General features: G+C 38.7%; 1 protein-coding gene across 2 annotated transcripts in view; it reads right to left on the bottom strand.

Moving 5' to 3' along the window:
* Lrp12 (LDL receptor related protein 12) overlaps positions 1-18,798 on the bottom strand; it is a 75,617-nt gene that overhangs the window by 7,935 nt on the left and 48,884 nt on the right. For both annotated transcript variants that reach the window (XM_055626678.1, XM_055626679.1), the window contains 2 exons: positions 3,591-3,726; positions 794-996 (listed from right to left, as the gene is read on the bottom strand). In XM_055626678.1, coding sequence (XP_055482653.1) covers positions 794-996; positions 3,591-3,726 — 339 coding nt within the window. The remainder of the gene's footprint in view (positions 1-793; positions 997-3,590; positions 3,727-18,798) is intronic.

Genomic DNA, 18,798 nt, shown 5'->3' with positions numbered 1-18,798 from the left:
TGAAATAATTCCATTTTGCAGTGTTTGCTTTTAATACAACTGCAAATACTTCACAAAATGACTTTATGATGATGGCCAGTGTCTATTACTAGGTGCAGTTACTTTTGGGAGGATACCAGTCTGGATAGTTCAAAGAATTGTTCATAAAAGACAGAAAAAAAGTACTTACAGAATTCTAATTATTTCAGTACAGCATGTTTTATATTCAACAAGAGCAACAGAGAACGAGGAAGACCCTTGCAGATTCCTACAGCCCCAACTGGGCCATCGCTGCCTCTCCACTAACAGTTTACTTATGGATAAGCACTCGGCAGAAACACTGCAAAGATGAGAGAAGGTGGCAAAGCAGGTGGCGGGAAGAAGGTGCCACCACAGCGCTCTGAATTTTCCATATGTGCTTGGTCATGTTTGGAAATGGTTTAAGAAAAGTAAAAATGCAGAAGTCTGAGAATATAAACTGTGCTGGCAGAATGGGTTACACCCTATGTTTAGGGTATAACGAAACCAGTAATTCACTCAAAAAATATATTCTGACACAATGTTTGAGATATGGGTAAAAGCTTGGAGAAAAGCCTACTTCCAAGATAAATGTATTGAAGATGCTTGGGTTATACAAATCATCAAATTGGACATTCAATTTGAAGGCACCTGACTTTAGCTTCTAATTTTCAATCTCAGCTGCCTTGAGGCCTTCTCATGATTAAATGGACACTGTTCAGAAAATTTACTACAGCATGATTGAGCAGTTAACACCACAAAATGTAGTGCAACATATTTCTTTTAAAAAACACACCTGAAAAATACGCCAATCTGAAGCCCTTCCTGGACACACTGTCATCCGAATGGAACCTAATCCAAACGTGGTCTTGTGAAGAGATATACGGAGGCGGAATTGTGGACCCACAAGCTCTGTAACTTTCAATATTCTTATATGTTTCTATGGTCAACCAGTCCAAAGTGCATCTTCTGGATCCCTGGATATCAAAATCCTGAAAACTGTAACAAGAGAAAGTTGGAAGAGACCTTAAGATATGCTGACAAGAATGTTCATAAAAACGCAATGTAACTGAAGACAGCACTCCCAGGCCCGCGGCCCCAGCAGCCTGCCTCGGCATCAGCAGTCACACACCTGCTCTACACTCCTGAGTTCTGCACAGCTCCCTAGGGTCCGCAACAGTGTTTCTCTTCATTGAGTAACACCATTGAGCAACACCAGATGACAGCGTGCATCCCTTTTGTTTACACATTTCCAACCCAGCTCAGCCTACACTTCATGCTTGAGCCAGAAATTCAAGCGGGGAGAAGGATGCTAGAGACTCATCTCTCTCTTCTGTTAAGACTGTGTCACCCACTTCCTTAAAGCAGCTTCAGCTAGCATTTTCTGGACAGCAAGTCAGAACAACAGAGATGGGGGGGTAGTCCACAACCAAAAGAATAACATTTGCTGTGAAAAGTGCCCCAGTACGAGAATACTCTTTTACAGAAATCACTTTATAGTTAAGCATTATCATGCAGTTCCTAAAAAATGGGCATAAGTAAATGACAAAAGTCAAACGACAACATGAAAGCAGCCATCGCTTAGCTCAAACGAGAAATCCAATTTTGCTTCCAACATCTGAACACGGCTTGCTAACAAATGAAAATTTGACTTTCTCGCTCTGCTTCTACTTTAAATCAAGTGATCAAGTGATAAGGAAGTTAACTACAAGAATTATGTCAAGCTATTTTCTCTTTAAATACTCTGAATGGCTCCAACTCAGGCAGATCATTGTCTCTGGCCTTCCACAATTATGTACAACACTTTCAGAAATCTCTACTCACACACATCTTTCTCTTACACATACGGAGTCAGATTTTTATATTACGTAGGTTTTTAACTGTCTAAAATACTATTTATACCGAAAAGTTATTAGAACTGTGATTTGTTTTAGTCAGCATGTCAATAAGCATATATTACTATAGTATAAATATTCAAATACACCCAGTAGTTCGTAAAGCTACTTGCTTTATGAACTAAAAAACATTGTTGGAATTAGTTCATAAGTTTTACCAGACAGCCAAGTACTGAGAGGACAAGAAGGTTAGGGAAGAAGCTCCTGCTGTCATAGATACTGCAGCGCCTGCGCAAGCCTGTACTGCAGTTATTCTGTCGGCTCTGTCACGGCATTTATGCTTTTTGCCATCTTGGAGTTTGGGTGGCAGGCTCACATCCCTCCTTCTCTGTGTTCCCTATCAGGTCTCTACTTTACAACCTTTCTTACGTGGTGTCCACACAACTGCAAATCCCGCCATGGGGTCAGCAGGTTGCAAAGCCACTCATATTTGCTGAGAGGCAGTTTTCCTCAGGTCTTCTACCCCACTTCACTTCAGACTGCTTAAAAGCATGTTTCTTAAGGAAACCGAGGCAGAAAAGTCATGAATTCAGGGTCTGTGGTTACATATCCAGCTCAGCCTCTTAAAATATCAAACAATCAAAACCCAGCACACTTCCGTATTCCTATATAGTTCATGTTTTAAGGATTTAAGTTTGACCACAAATTTGAGGTTGGATGCTCATTTTACCCTTACTCACACAGTTAGACATTTTAGAGCACCCACCTGGAAGCAGTAGACTTTTTATTTACTTATCAAAAAGAAGTCAATTAAAAATTTCCTGTCATAGGCTCATTTGCATATCTGAATGGGATTCAGAATGATTCTTTGAATAACAAGATCATTTTCAACAGTCACACATGAAATTCACATCTCTATGTAAACCCATCTGTTATTTTTCCTAAAAATTTGGCTATTATCATAATAAAGACTTTAATAATAATGTGACCTTTTATCTGTGTAAATCAGTCTGGAAAAAAAAAACTAGATATGGGGCTTAAATCCAGATTTGTTCTGCATTTCAACAGAACCCTTTATTTTGCTTTGTGAAATCTCCGAGATGCAATACACAATCAAATTCTCATGGCAGTGTTCCTTACCATTCTGGGCTGCAAGAATCTCCAAGTTTAACACGAGTGGGCTGGTAAGCTACATTTTTTTAAAATTATTTTTTATCTTATATACATATGTGTGTGTCATCTGAGTATATTTAAGTACACCACATGTGTGCAGTGCCCTTGAGGCCAGGAGGGTGTCAGAGCCCCTAGAACTGGACTTACAGAGAGTTGTGAGTCTCTGTGTGGATGGGTGTTGGGAACAGAGCTCTGGTCTTCTGTAAGATCAGCAAGTGCTCTTAACTGCTGAGCTACAGCTTTTAAGTTCATAGATACAAATTCCCATGAATCTAGTTTTATAGCAAAAGCCCCATATTTGGTAAAAATTATACTGTTTCTAAAAAGTATCTGAGTGTAGCGATACATTCCTGATAGCCAGCCCTCTGGAGGCTGAGGCAGGAGGATTTCCATCTCTGTACAACATGCTATCAGTGACAGAAAATGCTGAAAACACACTGATTAGATCATTACTTATTTTTTAAGTAACACTGATAGTCATAACTTATTTTATGTTCTGTAAAATATTTTATATTGCTGTACCGTCAGGAGCTGTATTTCTATTTCTAAATAAAAGACTAATACTGTGAAAGCTGCTGGAGTTACCTTATGGTAATGATTTCCCCTGGGTTTGCACGTATGAGCCAGCTACAGTTGATTTTTGCAGGATAGTCTGAGGGCCAGCCTGGACTCGTGATTATTCCGCTTGGCGCTCGGATTTGTTCTGGAGTCTCTCCACAAGCTGGAAGACAGCCACAGCAACCTTTGCTAGTCATTATATCTTAAATAAAACAACAGCTTTTCTTTAAAAAACCAAAAACACTTCAGACACCAAATCGCATGCTAAGATGTGGTTCAGCAAACTCAGAAAGCTTCTCTGCTTCACTGTTGCATTTTATTTTCTCCCCTCTAGAAAAAGAGCCTTATCCTTATTTGGATATTACTGGCAGGCAAGGAACTTTTCCAGTCAGATCATTCAGGTGTCAGATCTTTTAGGGTGAAGTGCAGAGATCAAAATAATAAATGATATATATGATAAATGATAAATATGATATCAATGTGATAAATAAGATATCAACATGATAAAAAATACATGTCAAAGTAAAAACACTGATGAGCACAATGTCCCAATTAATTAATTAGTATCTGTACTTACAAAAAAACATTGCTGAGGGAGAAAATGAGGCAGTTTAAGCAGTGCTCTTGGCACATGGCCTGAACTCTGACACTTAGTTTAAAAAGCATGCGACCAGACTTGTAAAGCCAAATATTCTCAATGCAGTTATGTCAGGCAAAACCTTTCCTTTAAAAAAGAGGTTGATGACACTCAATTTAGACTAACGATGATAGGTTAGGAAACGTCATTGATGGTGTTCAAAATACAGCACGCCAGATGGCTTACATTCAATTCCTGAGTCCACAGAACAACCTATTATCTGTAGAAAATCCACTACTGATGTTTTAAAGTATATCCTTCTCAGAGCATAAGTTCAAGCTTAAGAGGAAATCAGAATGTACTGCCAAAGGGGTTAGATGCAAAGCACTTTTAGAACATGAAGATTCATGACCCAGCAGACAGGGACACACACGCCAAGGGCTCTCACTGCCCAGGGACAGTCAAGGCTGCTGTTTCTCATTCCTCGATTAATTAATTAATAAACTGTTGTCGTTAACTTTCAGTACTAGTAAATGTCTTGGAGTAGGCATGCTGGAACACCCCTCCAATCACAGGCACGAAAGTCAGAAGCCTGCGGTCATCCCAGACTCACTACAGAGTCAATTCCCTCCTTTACAAGAAAAAAAGATACTTTAATGAATGGTGGTTCAGAAAAGACTCAAGTTCTCCAGGTGCAATTCTATTATTTATTGAAAACAAAGTACAGCTTTCTTTCCACTTTGCTAACACAGTGACAACGATCTGGAACTCTGGATGAAGCAGACTGCCACAGAAGTAAACTCCACACTAGACTAGCTCTAGGGAAAACTAGAAAAATTGTATTGACGTCCATGAGAAACCAATAGGTGGTGCTCACATGCCAAAAAAGAAAACTTTGTGTGATGCACAGGACACGTGAATGTACGCATACAACATGAGCACACGTGAACAGAGATGAGTACACATGAACGCTTGTACACACCTGCACAAGGCTGAGACAAGCAGCCACAGACAGAATTATTCTAAGACTTAGTACACTTATAAGCCTGTCTGTATTCTTGGTGACATTATTTTAAGACAGACATCATTCCCCACAGTAAATACAAAACTACAGTATCAAAGATTTTCCTCGATGCATTTTAGATATTCTGACTTTGTTTTGTACATTCACAATATGGCAAAATTTGGTGTTTTGTTCAGTGGCTTTAAAAGAACCTTCATTTGCACTATAAACTCATTAAAACTGTGTGCTACCATGATCTCACATAAATACATACATCACTGCATAAACTTTAGATCAGGGTTAACATAACAATCTTCTCAAGTATTCACCATTCTTTATGGTGATCCATGTCATGTTATTCAACACACTCAACTACAATGTATCAGGTTTATAGATAAACTCTAGCAGAATTGTACTACAACCTCTTACACCTAAGAAAGAATGTGTTAAATTGCCAAATTGAATTATTGTGATTTATTTTTCTGTTTGGTAAGAGTTGGTCTGTGTTATACTGATAAGCAGGAAGGGGAAGATCAGAGGCTCTCTTTTCCATCTCCCATTACTGACTTTACAGCAGCAGAAACTACTTAAACTCCCTCAGTTTTAATTTCTCAGGTTAAATAAGGAGCGCTTCCAACATCCACGGTGGCTCTCCTGCCCCTTATCATTTTCATCTATGGTACATTTCCACAAGCTCACCAAAATAACCAAGGCATTTCTTCCTTTCCTTGCTCTGCATTTCTATGATCTACTGAAATCAGACTTTCAATTCTAACAACAAAAACTACACACATACACACCAAAAACTATACATATACACTGCCAAATCCAGTGGGCCCCCAGTTCCCAAGACACTTATCTTTCTAGAGCACCTAGCATTAACCTTCTAAGTAAAGAAGGTTGTTAGGATCTACTACCTTTACTGGGTTGACAAAGCATCTCCTGGCTCTCCTCCGACTGCCCTGTAGGTTTTCCTGGCTTAGTCCCCCTCCCAGCCACTCTGATCAACCACTGTTCATGGAGTGTCCCAGATTCTCTCTCCTCTTCATACACTCTTACACTAACTACAATCTATACGTGTGTGCTTAAACTCTCTAGCCAGGTAATCTGCATGGTCAAATGTTCACTGTCCATTCCAAGCTCATTGGTGTTTTGCCTTCCTGTATATCTGAGTGAGGGTGTTAGATCCTCTGGAACTAGAATTATAGACAGTTGTGAGCCGCCATGTGGGTGCTGGGAATTGAACCCAGGTCTTCTATAAAAACAGCCAGTGCTCCTAACCACTGAGCCATTTTTCCAGGCCCCACATTTGTAAGTTTTTTGTTTTAAAACAAAATACTTGTCTTTTCAGATCTTTTACACCTCATCTTTCCAGACTTTGACAGAACTCCCAATTTCAATCTTGACCTTCTTTCACCTCCACTCATTCAGTCCATGCCTTCTCCATTGCTTAGACATAATTATTTTAGCTATGGTCTAGTTAATTCTACAATAGTTCATTTATATGTAATTGGCAAAGGGAGAAATTTTGTTAGTATAATGTAAAATTGTATGAAAAAATTCGTTAGCATGATAATGACTTGAGGTAGGAGTTTCTAGAAGCACCCTTCTTCCCTACAGGGAGTGGCCACGTTCCAGCCCTAAAGAGAAGAGCTGCCTGGCTTTCTTCTGCATGTGAGGCCACCATGCCGGTAGGAAAACAAAGCACCTTCCCAGAAAAGGATTTGTCTGAATCATTGTGTGTGTGTTTGTTGTTGTTGTTTGTATGTTGGTCTCTGTTGGAAACAAACGTCTTGAAGAAACAAGCGTGACCCATCCTATGTGGCTGCAAATACAAGCCAATTCTAGGTCCAAAAGGCCATGGATATCTAACACTGGTATTCTGGTATTCATTTGTTCTTTCTACATTTATAAAGTTAAATAGTTGTAAGCGATCCAATCCAGCACCACTTTTCTCAAAAGCCTTGTTATTTTAGTGTGTGTGTGATTTGTAAAGCATGAGGTTTCCAAGAAAACACACACACACACACACACACACACACACACGACATATAAAAATTGCTATATTTAGTCTTTGTTCATTTTGCTTAATAGATTTCTTAATTAGCAACATCAATTGCTTATTCTTTGAAGAGACCCTCCCCCCCAAAAAAACCCGACCAAATCTACTTAATTTACTTTGATGGGCATCTTTAGACATAAACAAAACTTCATACATGAATGGTGACACATCTACAGTTTTTATAAATTTTCCATTAACTCTAGGACTAGAACCCTGCTCTTGTACCAAATGGCTTTTAAAAGGACAACAACTTGCTTGGGTTCGTGGCGTTTGCATTTGGGAGATGAAGGCAGGTAAGACTGGAGACACTGATGCCTACTTAGGCCACATAGCAAGACCCAGTTCAGAAAACCAAACAAAATTCAAGTATACAAAAAGAAAAACAGACGCAACAAGAGTAAAATGAAGACAGCTTCCACCTCAGGCAGCATTGACTCTGCAGGCACATATAGTGAGCAGGCGAAAAGATCCTCAAAGTCTATTATTCATTTAGAGGTATCTAGTATACAGGACATCTGCAATGACTTACAGAAAACAATGCCGTATTTACAACCCTAAGATGGCTATGGTACACCGAAGAGCTTAATTAAATACTGTTTCTGTTTAACACATATCCTATTTCTCAGGAGAAAATTTACTCAAGAATGAATAGGTTGGGATGTCCTTTGATGAATTTCTTAGTAAGATTTTGATTTTAGTTTACTAGTTTAAAATAAAGATGTCATTTGTATGACTTAAAAATTAAGCAAAACTAATAAAAATGCAAGACTTTAAGTTTCTATTGATATTTCAATAACCTTAGAGTAAAAGCATAGAACTGAGGTTGTAAAAGTAGATTAATACATCAGGCCTGTTTTCTCTAAACAGTTTTTTTTTTTTTTTTTTAACAGCACTAATTTAAAACTGGAGGCTACAGATGACCTCTATTAAGTTGAAGATGGGAGAGGAGAGACCATGTCAAATAAATCTTTCAATTTCAGACTTCATGGGTTTTGAAGCTTGGAAAAAGAAGTTAGCAATGAAATTTATGATTTGACCTAAATTACTTATAAAAAAAAATGTACAATTTCCTGTTCAAGGGATGAAAAAGCTGGTTTCTTTTTAGAATTGACAAGAGTTGACATTTTATGGCAACAAGTAGTTGAGATTAAGAGGGACATGAAATATATGCAGTTTCAGAAAACTGAAATGCAAGTTAGTAAATTATACCCACTGACTACTGAATTTCACAAGACAAATATGGAGGGCATGAAAAAGAACTGATATTTTCATGGGAATAAGAGCTGTGGAAGAATGTACAAATAGCTGAATCGAAGAAACAGAAGAGTCACTATAAGAGATACGCAATAAATGATGTCACACAATTAAGATAACTTAAAAAACTGTCACACTTACACAAAGATAAATAAAAATATGGTATATGGCACTTCAAAATAGTCTTTACAAGATGATTTGATCTGCATCCTTTCCTACCTATGAGTTTCTCTTGGCCAGTGTCGATGACAGTAAGGCCCTGCCTTCTGGCTGGTTCAGAATGTGCTTTTCCCTATAGTATGTCTACTGCACATTAACGGAAGAACTCCTCTGTCCTTAGTCAGTTGTAACCTTCCCCATTTTATATCTACATAATCCAGAGGTTTTTATAAAATTTCCCCCTGTTCAATAAAGTACTTAACTCCACATGTGGGAAGAAAAACTAGTGAGGCAAAGAGATCAGGTAAAAAGAAAACACTTAAGAAACTGCTATTAAGAAGGGGTTGTTTCCAATAAGAGATGTATTTGGGGGAAGAACCCATCACTGGCGCTGGAGGACACTCCAGTTGGTGCAGTGCTTGCCTTGTAGGCACAAGGGCCAGGTCAGTCTGCAGTGTCCATGTGAAGACAGCAGGTGTGGAGGTGTGCGATCACTGCAATCCGAAGATACAGGTCCCCGGGACTCACTGGCTGGCCATCAGCCAGTCCAGCACAGGTAGGAGAGAGGCTCCCGAGACCTTGTCCTTAACTGGTGATTAGCTGCTGGCACTCCAGCACATGGCCCTATTCCCAATGTGCATATGAGCTGCATCAACTTGACTCTATGGGTAATAAAACAAAAACAAACAAACAAACAAACAAAAAAGAGGGTATGAAGTTGGGACGGGAAAGCAAGAGGTTCTGAGAAAAGATGAAGGCAGACAATAGGGGTGATTAAGAGTCATATTTCTGCTGACCCACTGAAGAACAGCAGAAGTGTGAAAACTTAAAATTCATATGGCAAAAGTCATATGAATTCATATGGCAAAACTTAAAAAGTCGTACGGCAACCTACTACTGTAGAAACTTCCTAAAACATACACATATATGAAAAGAATTAGTGGAGTCACCATGTGATAGATCAGACAATGTCCCAACCAGACTTCCTATGCCTCCATGTAAAACCTCCAGTGGCGGGAATGGGTTGAGTCTCGGCTAAGGGATCCCACAGACAGCCTTAACACCAAGGTACTGCCATGGAGTGTCACTGGCTATATAAACCCCACAGCAGGGCAGGCTCCATGCCCAGGAGTGTCTGGCCACCACAAAATGAACCCCATGTTTGTTTGTTTATATTGTGCATTTTCTGTCTTACTGATTTTCTCTTTTTTCCCTTTTCTTTTGTTTCATTTTTTTTTGGGGGGGGGGGTTTCCTGGGTTTGTTTTTGGTTTTGGTTTTTGCTTTTTGAGAAAGAGAGAAAATGAATAGGAAGTTGTGTCGATAGGAAAGTTGGGAGGACCTAGGAGGTGATGGAGAAGAAAAGTATGATAAAACTATTCTATAACAAATTAAATAAACTTTTCTTAAAAAATTACAGTATACAGTGCTGAGACTTCTGTTCCAAGTCAGAGGTTTATTGCTTCTAAGACCTTTGAAACTCATCAACATGAAAAGTAAGTGGGTTCAGCCTAATGTTATGTTACTACAATAACATTAAAAACTAGCCTTTACTGAGCTCATGTTATCTGTCAAGTACTTTTTTTGTGTGTGTGTCTTCCCCTGATTTACATTATTATCATCATCCCTATTTAGCAGATGAAGAAAACAGAAAGATAAATTAAGTAGTTTTCTGAGGCTACAAAAAGGCCAGTAGGAGCATATTTTTGGATATATGTCTAGGAGTGGTATAGCTGGATCTTGAGGAAGCACTATTCCTAATTGTCTGAGAAAGCACCATATTGATTTCCAAAGTGGTTTTACAAGTTTACATTCCCACCAGCAATGGCATGTATTGTCACTTGAGTTTTTGATCTTAGCCATTTTGATGGGTGTAAGGTGAAATCTCAGGGTTATTTTGATTTACATTTCCCTGATGACTAAGGAGGTTGAGCATTTCTTTAAGTGTTTCTCTGCCATTCGATATTCCCCTACAGAGAATTCTCTGTTTATCTCTGTTCCCCATTTTTTAATTGGATTGCTTGACTTGTTGCTTTTTAACTCCTTGTGTTTTTTATATATTCTGGGGATTAGCCCTGTCAGATATAGCATTGGTGAAAATCCTTTCTCAGTCTGTAGACTGTTGTTTTGTTCTGATGACAAGAACATTTGCTCAATTATGTTCGCAGCAGATTTATTTGTAGCAGCTGGAATCTGGAAACAACCCAGATTTCCCTCAATGGAGGAATGGGTACAGAAATTATGGTACATTTACACAATGGAATACTACTCAGCTATTAGAAACAAGGAAATGATGAAATTTGCAGGCAAATGGTGGGAACTAAAAAAGATCATTCTGAGTGAGGTATCCCAGAAACAGAAAGACACATATGGTATATGATCACTTATAAGTGGATATTAGACATATAATATAGGATAAATATACTAAAATCTGTACACCTAAAGAAGCTAAGCAAGAAGGAGGACCCTAGCTAAGATGATCAGTCCTCACTCAGAAAGGTAAATGGGATGGATATGAGAAAGGGAGAAAACAGGGAACAGGACAGGAGCCTACCACAGAGGGCCTCTGAAAGACTCAACCCAGCAGGGTATCAAAGCAGATGCTGAGACTCATAGCCAAACTTTGGGCAGAGTGCAGGAAATCTTATGAAAGAAGGGGGAGATAGTAAGACCTGGAGGGGACAGGAGCTCCATAAGGAGAGCAACAGAACCAGGATATCTGGGCCCAGGGGTCTTTTCTGAGACTCATACTCCAACCAAGGATCACACATGGAGATAACCTACCCCTGCACAGATGTAGCCCATGGCAGCTCAGTATCCAAGTGGATACCCTAGTAAGGGGAACAGGGACTGTCTCTGACATGAACTCAGTGGCTGGCTCTTTGATCACCTTCCCTTAGGGGGAGTGCAGTTGTACTAGGCCACAGAGGAAGCCAATGCAGATAGTCCTGATGAGACCTGATAGGCTAGGATCAGAGAAAAGGAGAGGAAGACCTCCCTTATCAGTGGACTTAGGGAGGGGCATGGGAGGAGATGAGGGAGGGTGGGATTGGGAGGGGAAAAGGGAGAGAGCTACAGCTGGGATTCAACGTGATTAATAAAACAAAAGAATTTAACAGCTTAGTTTAAGATGACAATTTAAAAAATATTTTCGCAAATTCAAATCAGGAAAATTCTGCAAATTAAACTTTTAATACAATAACAACAACAACAACAACAAAAATGCTAGTATGAGAGCTAGTATGAGGAATGTAAGCATCAGCTTCAGAAGCTGCAGGTAATCCTTTGAAACCTAGGGCGGCAATCAAACTGAAAGGGAGCTACTTCTAACACAATAGTGTCTAAAGTCAGAAAAAGATCTGTAGCTTTTATTTTCACATGGAGAGAAGGGGTACAGTACTGATAAGAATGACACAGAGAAAGGGGATAAATGTAGTTTTATAGTTTCTAAAGAGTGAGCCCTATATGCTAAACACCCACTTAGTAATAGAAAGCAGGCCTAAATTTACTTATTCTCCTCATAATATAAAAGACTGATGATACACATCATGCTTAGACCAAAATAATCCCCAGCCCCCCAAGGTTCAAGTTTTCAAGGGTTCGCCTGTGGAGCTGAGGAACCTTGAGGCAGTGAGAAGATATTTTGACTGCAGAACATGCCTTCCTCTCCACTTCCTGGCAGTTACAAGGTGAGCAGATTCCCACAGGGCCAATTCAACAGGTCCAAGTGACTATCAAATGAAACCTTAAAAAAAACCTCTTCTACTTGTAAGATAATTATCTTAGGTGTTCTATTATAGTGAAAGAAAGCTGACTATGACAACATTCAAGAACCTACACTTACTAATAGCAAATGTACATCTGCATAACTGCGTGTAAGATGCTGATGGCATGGAGTAGGAGAGCCCAAAGTGGACCAAGCAGAAGTTGAGGAGGTTTTCTAGATTCTTAAAACAGTAACAACAAAAGAAGAAAACATCCTTCTACAAAGAAATAGAGGAGACAGCAGATAAGGTTGGGTGACTGATCAAAGGTGCAGCAGACTCACACATGTTAATAAAGGGTGGAGAGTCAATCAGGAAAGACTATGCTAAACACAGAGCCACTGAGAACATAGGGCAGTGTAAGGAATCTGCATGGAGTTAAAGCACACATCCCCGTGTGTGATGTCATGTAAGAAGGAAGGGTGTCTGTGTGAGGTGTCACGTGAGAAGGAAGGGTGTCCGTGTGTGTGATGTCCTGTGAGAAGGTGGCCTGCAACTGGAATTGGAAGCACAGACATTTTCCAGCTGGCAGGCAGACGCCATGCAGGAGGGACTGCAGTGGGCAGGTGAGCTTCCTGGAGACAGTTCACTGTTTTGCACAGCAGTGAATTGTTGCTTTGGGGTTACAATGATCTTGTGGAAAGAAAGATAGATGGGAAATGTTTAGTTAAGAAAAATACATAATCAAAAATCCTGTTATAATTTTCTTTTGTGTAATTATTTTAATCTCCTTTTGAAGACTTTTGTGGTGATTGTCTTTAGAGATTATGTAACTTGTGGCTATGAGGCAATCTTTTTCTTACATACAGAATTTTGTCTTAGGTGGTATAAAAAGATTAAGGGAAAAAATAAAATTGTTGGATCTTGCCTGTTGGAGTTTGCTCTATCCACCCAGTGTGTGACTGTATGGGTGTTGTATGTATGTATGCATATATGTATGTATGTATGTATGTATGTATGTATGTATGCATGTATGTATGTATATGAATGAAGTTGTTGTAGCTCGTGTTGCTTGATCCATGAAGTGCTTGATTGCATGATATATGTATGTATGTGTGTGAATGTGTGTATGATTATTTCCCCTTCTCTTTTTCTATTTTGCCGGCCCCAGTAAATTCAAAGAATAAAAGAATATTCCACCAGCTCCAGGGAGAATGAGCCCCAGTAAATCAAGCTTAATTCCCTTAGAGAAAGTCTGCTCATCAGTCACTGACTCTATATCCCACCTTAGTTTACCCCTGGATGTCAAAGCTGGCCTTGGACAGGTCTGAAGCCCACTTCTTCCACCTTCTCACTTTGCCAGACACAGCTAACCTCGGCCGTCCAGACTCCACAAGAGTGAGTTTCTGGCCATGTGGCACCTGAGCAGAGCTCAACACCACGGACTGACATGGTTGGGAGGGAAGGAAAGAGACTGAGTATGCATTATACTTCCTAGGAAGTACTCCAAAAGTCATTATTTTATTCTCTATAACAAGTCCGAGGTCAGCTTGGGCTAAAGAGTGGGCCTGCCGTGGAGTGGAGAGCACTTCCTGTTCTTGTGAGGAATCCAAGTTTGGCTCCCAGCACCTGTGCCTGTAATTCCAGCTCCAGGGGATCCGACGCCTCTAGCTACTTGGGAACCTGCACATACAATTCCACACGTGTGCGCCTAACTTAAAATAAAACACAAATATTTGAAGAAGGATGTCGGAAGCCCTGGGGGTATTCGTCGATGGTAGAGCCACTGCAAGGGGTGCAGAAAACTCAGGGAGGGCAGGGCTGATGCCCCTCCCTCTCAGAAAGCCAAACATTTCTGTCAGTGGAGAAATGGCTGCTAGCGTTCTAACACTATTTACTAGTCTAAAATGGAAAATCCTATACTGTAATTTTAAAGGTAAAAATGAGTACATGTGGAAAAATACAGTCACCTGTCATTCCTACAAGACTCTCATTACTAACACCAGTTATTAGAAAACTTGCATCCAGCTGTTTATAATTTACGGGAATATTCTCTTGTATTAGCTCAGATCCATAAGGATGGATATATCAACAGAATTATTTCCATTACGCTATGTGGCATTCCTTAAGAATCAAATGATTTTGCTTGGACATTAGCTCTAATCAAAGCAGGTAATTCTGTGGTTTCTTGAAAATAATTAATGTTCATAACAAATAATAAGAAAATGTTACATGGTGGTAAAATAAAACACCCAATAAAGTCAGAAGAGGCACAAAATACTGAACTCTAGAAAAGTAGTAAACTATGAGACAAGGAAAGCAATGAAGCTGAATATAACTATAGTATACGAAACTAACCATTCCCTAGGAAGTTTCTAAGTACTAGAAGTAATTCTGAATTTGCTAGCAAAGCATAAAATGAATATTCATTTTTTTAAAGCCATGAGGGCATTATTTTTTCCTATGAGGGCATAAAACTATTATGGTACCTACATTTTCTAATTTATACACTAGAGATTTAAATGCTGAGCAAGTGATGATTTCTATTTCCTGAATGGGAAAAACTATTAATATCTGGAGTTTATGGTGACTCTTGCGGGAAACATAAGAAGAGATGAGGCAGGAAGCAGTGCTTGGCAAACAAACTGGTCTCAGAGTTCATGATTTTCCAAACCATTTCTACCAGCTTTGATACAATACACATTCATATCTAAGTCATTATGCCTTTTTGTGCTGAAATGAGGAGTGATAAAAATTATCATGTACTTTGTTCTGGATACCATATTTCTATTTGTGCAACTGAAGATTAAAAAAAAAAAAAAAAACACCTCCCTTATTTATATTGGGCTGTACTAGCAAGCCAAAATCAAAAGTTCTGTTCACCACCTGCTGCTCATTTCTTGCAAGCATAACAGAGTACCAGACATAATCAACTCACAAAGAGAAACAGGTTCTTTGGCTTATAGTTTCAGAAGGTCTGTCACATTACTGGCTTCACTACTCTTGGTCTTGGTAAGATAACTCATCACAGTAGGAGCCTGTGACACTTCATGATAAGCCAGAGAGCCAGAGATCACGTAGGGACCAGGGTCCTACAATAACCACTGAGGGCATGCTGCCGATCCCAAGACCTCCCACTGCCTTCACCTCCCCAGTGCTCCACTGCTTCCTAAAAGTGTTGAACGCAGCCTTTAGCATGGGGGCCTTTTGGAAATGTCCGAAGTGTCAGGGAAAGTATTACATATGTGAACATGTTTTATGCCTTCAAGGGTCTTGTCCACTCAGAGCAGTGGACTGTTCTCTGGGAGAACTTCACTCCCGTCATCTAAGCATCACACACTCTCATAGGACAACATGCTTCAACTGTAGTCCACTCACCCCAACTGTTCTTCCAATGCTGAGTTTACGCACTGTTCAACATGGTAATCACATGAAAAATTATAATCTTATTAAAACAGCTGTCTAATAGACAGTTGATAACATATAAAACCTGATTACATAACAGATTAATACAAAATACATGGCTGTATAGTGAAATATTAACAAGATTAAGTCACATAGCATATAACATAGAAATCTCTACTTCCTTCCTGAAGCTCACGAGGTACTCTGCCTCAGCATCTAGAGCATTTCATGACCAGGCTCTAGACAGGCAGGACATTCACAATACCCTGTCCTAAGGTGTGTTGCTTTCCTTAAAAACACATTGTCTTGCAACCCCATTCACCTTCTTTGTGTGAAGGAGTTTCCTGAGTTTACCTTAAGTTATAACATAACTTAATCTTAACTTTAAGATTAGAGAACATAAATAGTTATGTTTAATCTTAAAAATCTTAGTGGATTCATTATCAACTAGAACAGCAATTTCTCATGTCTTTCTTCATTTGAAACACAGATAAAAACACTGGTCAAATAAAACAGTGAAATTCTTTCTGGTTGCTCCAGCAAAAGATCAAGGTACTTGATTGAAAAACTGTAACATATCATTAAAATCCCACAGAAAAGGTACAAATGGCCACCGTTCATTCATGTAACTTTCCATGTTAAAATTAACTATATGGCACTATCAAATAATTGCCATTTAAGTTTTATTTCCTTTTAGATTCCTTACTTACAAGCCCTTAAGAATTCTGGAATTAGTATTTCATCAGACTAAATGTTCTTCGGTGAAACTGTAAAATATTACAGTTTGATATTTAAAATAAAAGCAATGGCCTTCACCACAGTGCTGTATACCTCACAAATTGTTAAGTCGTGTAAGAAAAGTCACTGCAATTCACACAGCTTCCCTCCCTCCGCCTTTCAAGCCCAAACTAATTATCAGCTGTAAAAGGGTTTTGGGGTCAGCAGTGTGCTGGGCCTCCAAGTGTTAGAATAGGCAGCTATAAAATGCAAGCACATAAGGCAACAAAGGAAGACGATTTTGGAAAGAATCAATTGTGATAATTAAAAAATAATACTAATTCAGCTGGGTGTGTTGACATATGCCTTTAAAGAGGCAGAGGCAGAAGCAGGAGGATCTCTGTGAGTTCAAGGCCAGTCTGGTCCACCAACGCTACACAGAGAAACTCTGTTTCAAAAAAACAAAAAAAGAAAGAAAATTAAAAAAAGTTTAAAAATGATTTGAAGTCCACATTTTACTAAGTTAATTTATATTAACAAGAATTAAGAGCTTTGAAGGTAATATTAACTCTGTGTGATAAAAGATTTCACATCAAACTAATGTCATTTAGAACATTCAACTATTGATATTAAAAGGTAGGAACACAGAACTCATTTGTTGAGTGAGTATGACAGGCCAAACCTAATATTAAAATAAAACATAAAACAAACCTTCCAGCTGAGAAAGGATTAAGCACCTAAATATGTTCTAACAATCAGAATTAAAAAAAAAATCAACATAGTTTTTGTCTAAGTATAATGAGAAGTCAATCTTTTTTTTTAAATAATATTATATCTCTAGGCTATGAGTCAAAGGAGAAACAATTAATTTCTTTTTTAAAAACCAGAGTAGGGAAAGTAAAAGGTTAGGACTTGATAGAAATACCACAAGGAAAAATATTGAGCAAGAAATTATGATCATCCCGAATGTAAATGCTTACATATGCTGCAAACAGCTGGGTCAGCTGGTGCAGCCGCCTGTGGTACAATTGTCCTACCAGGATGCTATACTATGAACACAGTCTTGGAAATAAAACTCTCAATCTTTTGCAACATAATCCACACTAGGGAAAAAACACTGGACAGAGCTAGTGATGTGCTTCAGAACACTAATTATAAATCCCACATGATGGCAATTTTATGCAAGCATTAAAGTAATGGACATAAACCTGAATACAAATATAAAATTTTAAATGGAAAGGGTAGGAGATAAGATTGGTCATAATTCAAGTAAAAATATAATTTTAAGGAATGCACAGAAAAGGCATAAATGAAATATATATTATATATGTATATATTATATAATATATATACACACATATATATATAGTCACAATGCATCGTGATAAAAATATCCCTTACATTCTAATAGACTGGAACTTTGGACCTCACAGCCAGAGTTATCAATACATCTTGAGGTCACTTAAAACAGTGCTAGCCTACTGTGTACTTGGCCTGTTTGTTTAACTTACTTTTAAGAGGTCAATAACAACCCTGCTTCCTTGGATTCCCATGCAATCAGTTCTTAGAGCTAACATACAACTGTGATCCTGAATTATGTACTCTTCCGTATCTTGCTGAAAGCAGCAGACAGAAGCTGAAAGTGATCTTAGGTGCTATCCACCATGAATTTTAGATGCAACATTTGGATACTAGTTGTCAAAGGATTTTGCCATCTGGGTCAGTTGAAGTGGCCTAATCTCTTGTAAAACTCCATTAAAGACTTCTGTAAAGTATTTCTCATTCCTCCTTCCCCATGAGATTCATGTGATCCCTCCCCCAGCTTTCTGTGCTGTTCAACAATTTCAGAGAAGGCCCTTTGTCAGGGACACACACACAGGGACAGACATGAACAGACACAGGAACAGATCCAAGAGAAGTACTTCTATTCCCTTCCTTCCTTTTTTTTTTTTTTTTTTTTTTTTAGTAGACAGAGTTTCTCTGTGTAGCTTGGCTGTCCTGGACTCACTTTGTAGACCAGGCTGGTCTAAAACTCACAGAGATCTGCCTGCCTCCCTGAGTGCTGGGATTACAGGAGTGTGCCACACAACCAGCTTAATTCTCTGCTTAATGCAACACACCTTATGTACTATTGGTGACTCCAGAGTTAATCACTAATGTGTTTAGTCTATTCAATATACCAGGAGGCTAAGCATAATAGGCACTTTTTAAATTTTTTTTCCTTTTTCACTTTTTAAAAGAAGTTTAATAAAACTGTGTAATTAATGAATAGCAGAATGTTTGAAAACCAATCTGATTTAGAAGCAATCAAAGTAAGAAAAGAATTACCAAATACTGGTTGTTTGATTCAAGCCAA

The sequence above is a fragment of the Psammomys obesus genome, unplaced genomic scaffold, assembly GCF_907164565.1.
Source record: "Psammomys obesus unplaced genomic scaffold, mPsaObe1.curated_primary_1811, whole genome shotgun sequence".
NCBI classification, from domain to species: domain Eukaryota; kingdom Metazoa; phylum Chordata; class Mammalia; order Rodentia; family Muridae; genus Psammomys; species Psammomys obesus.
Note: the sequence above shows the minus strand (reverse complement) of the source record. Positions and strands in the feature narration are given on the sequence as shown.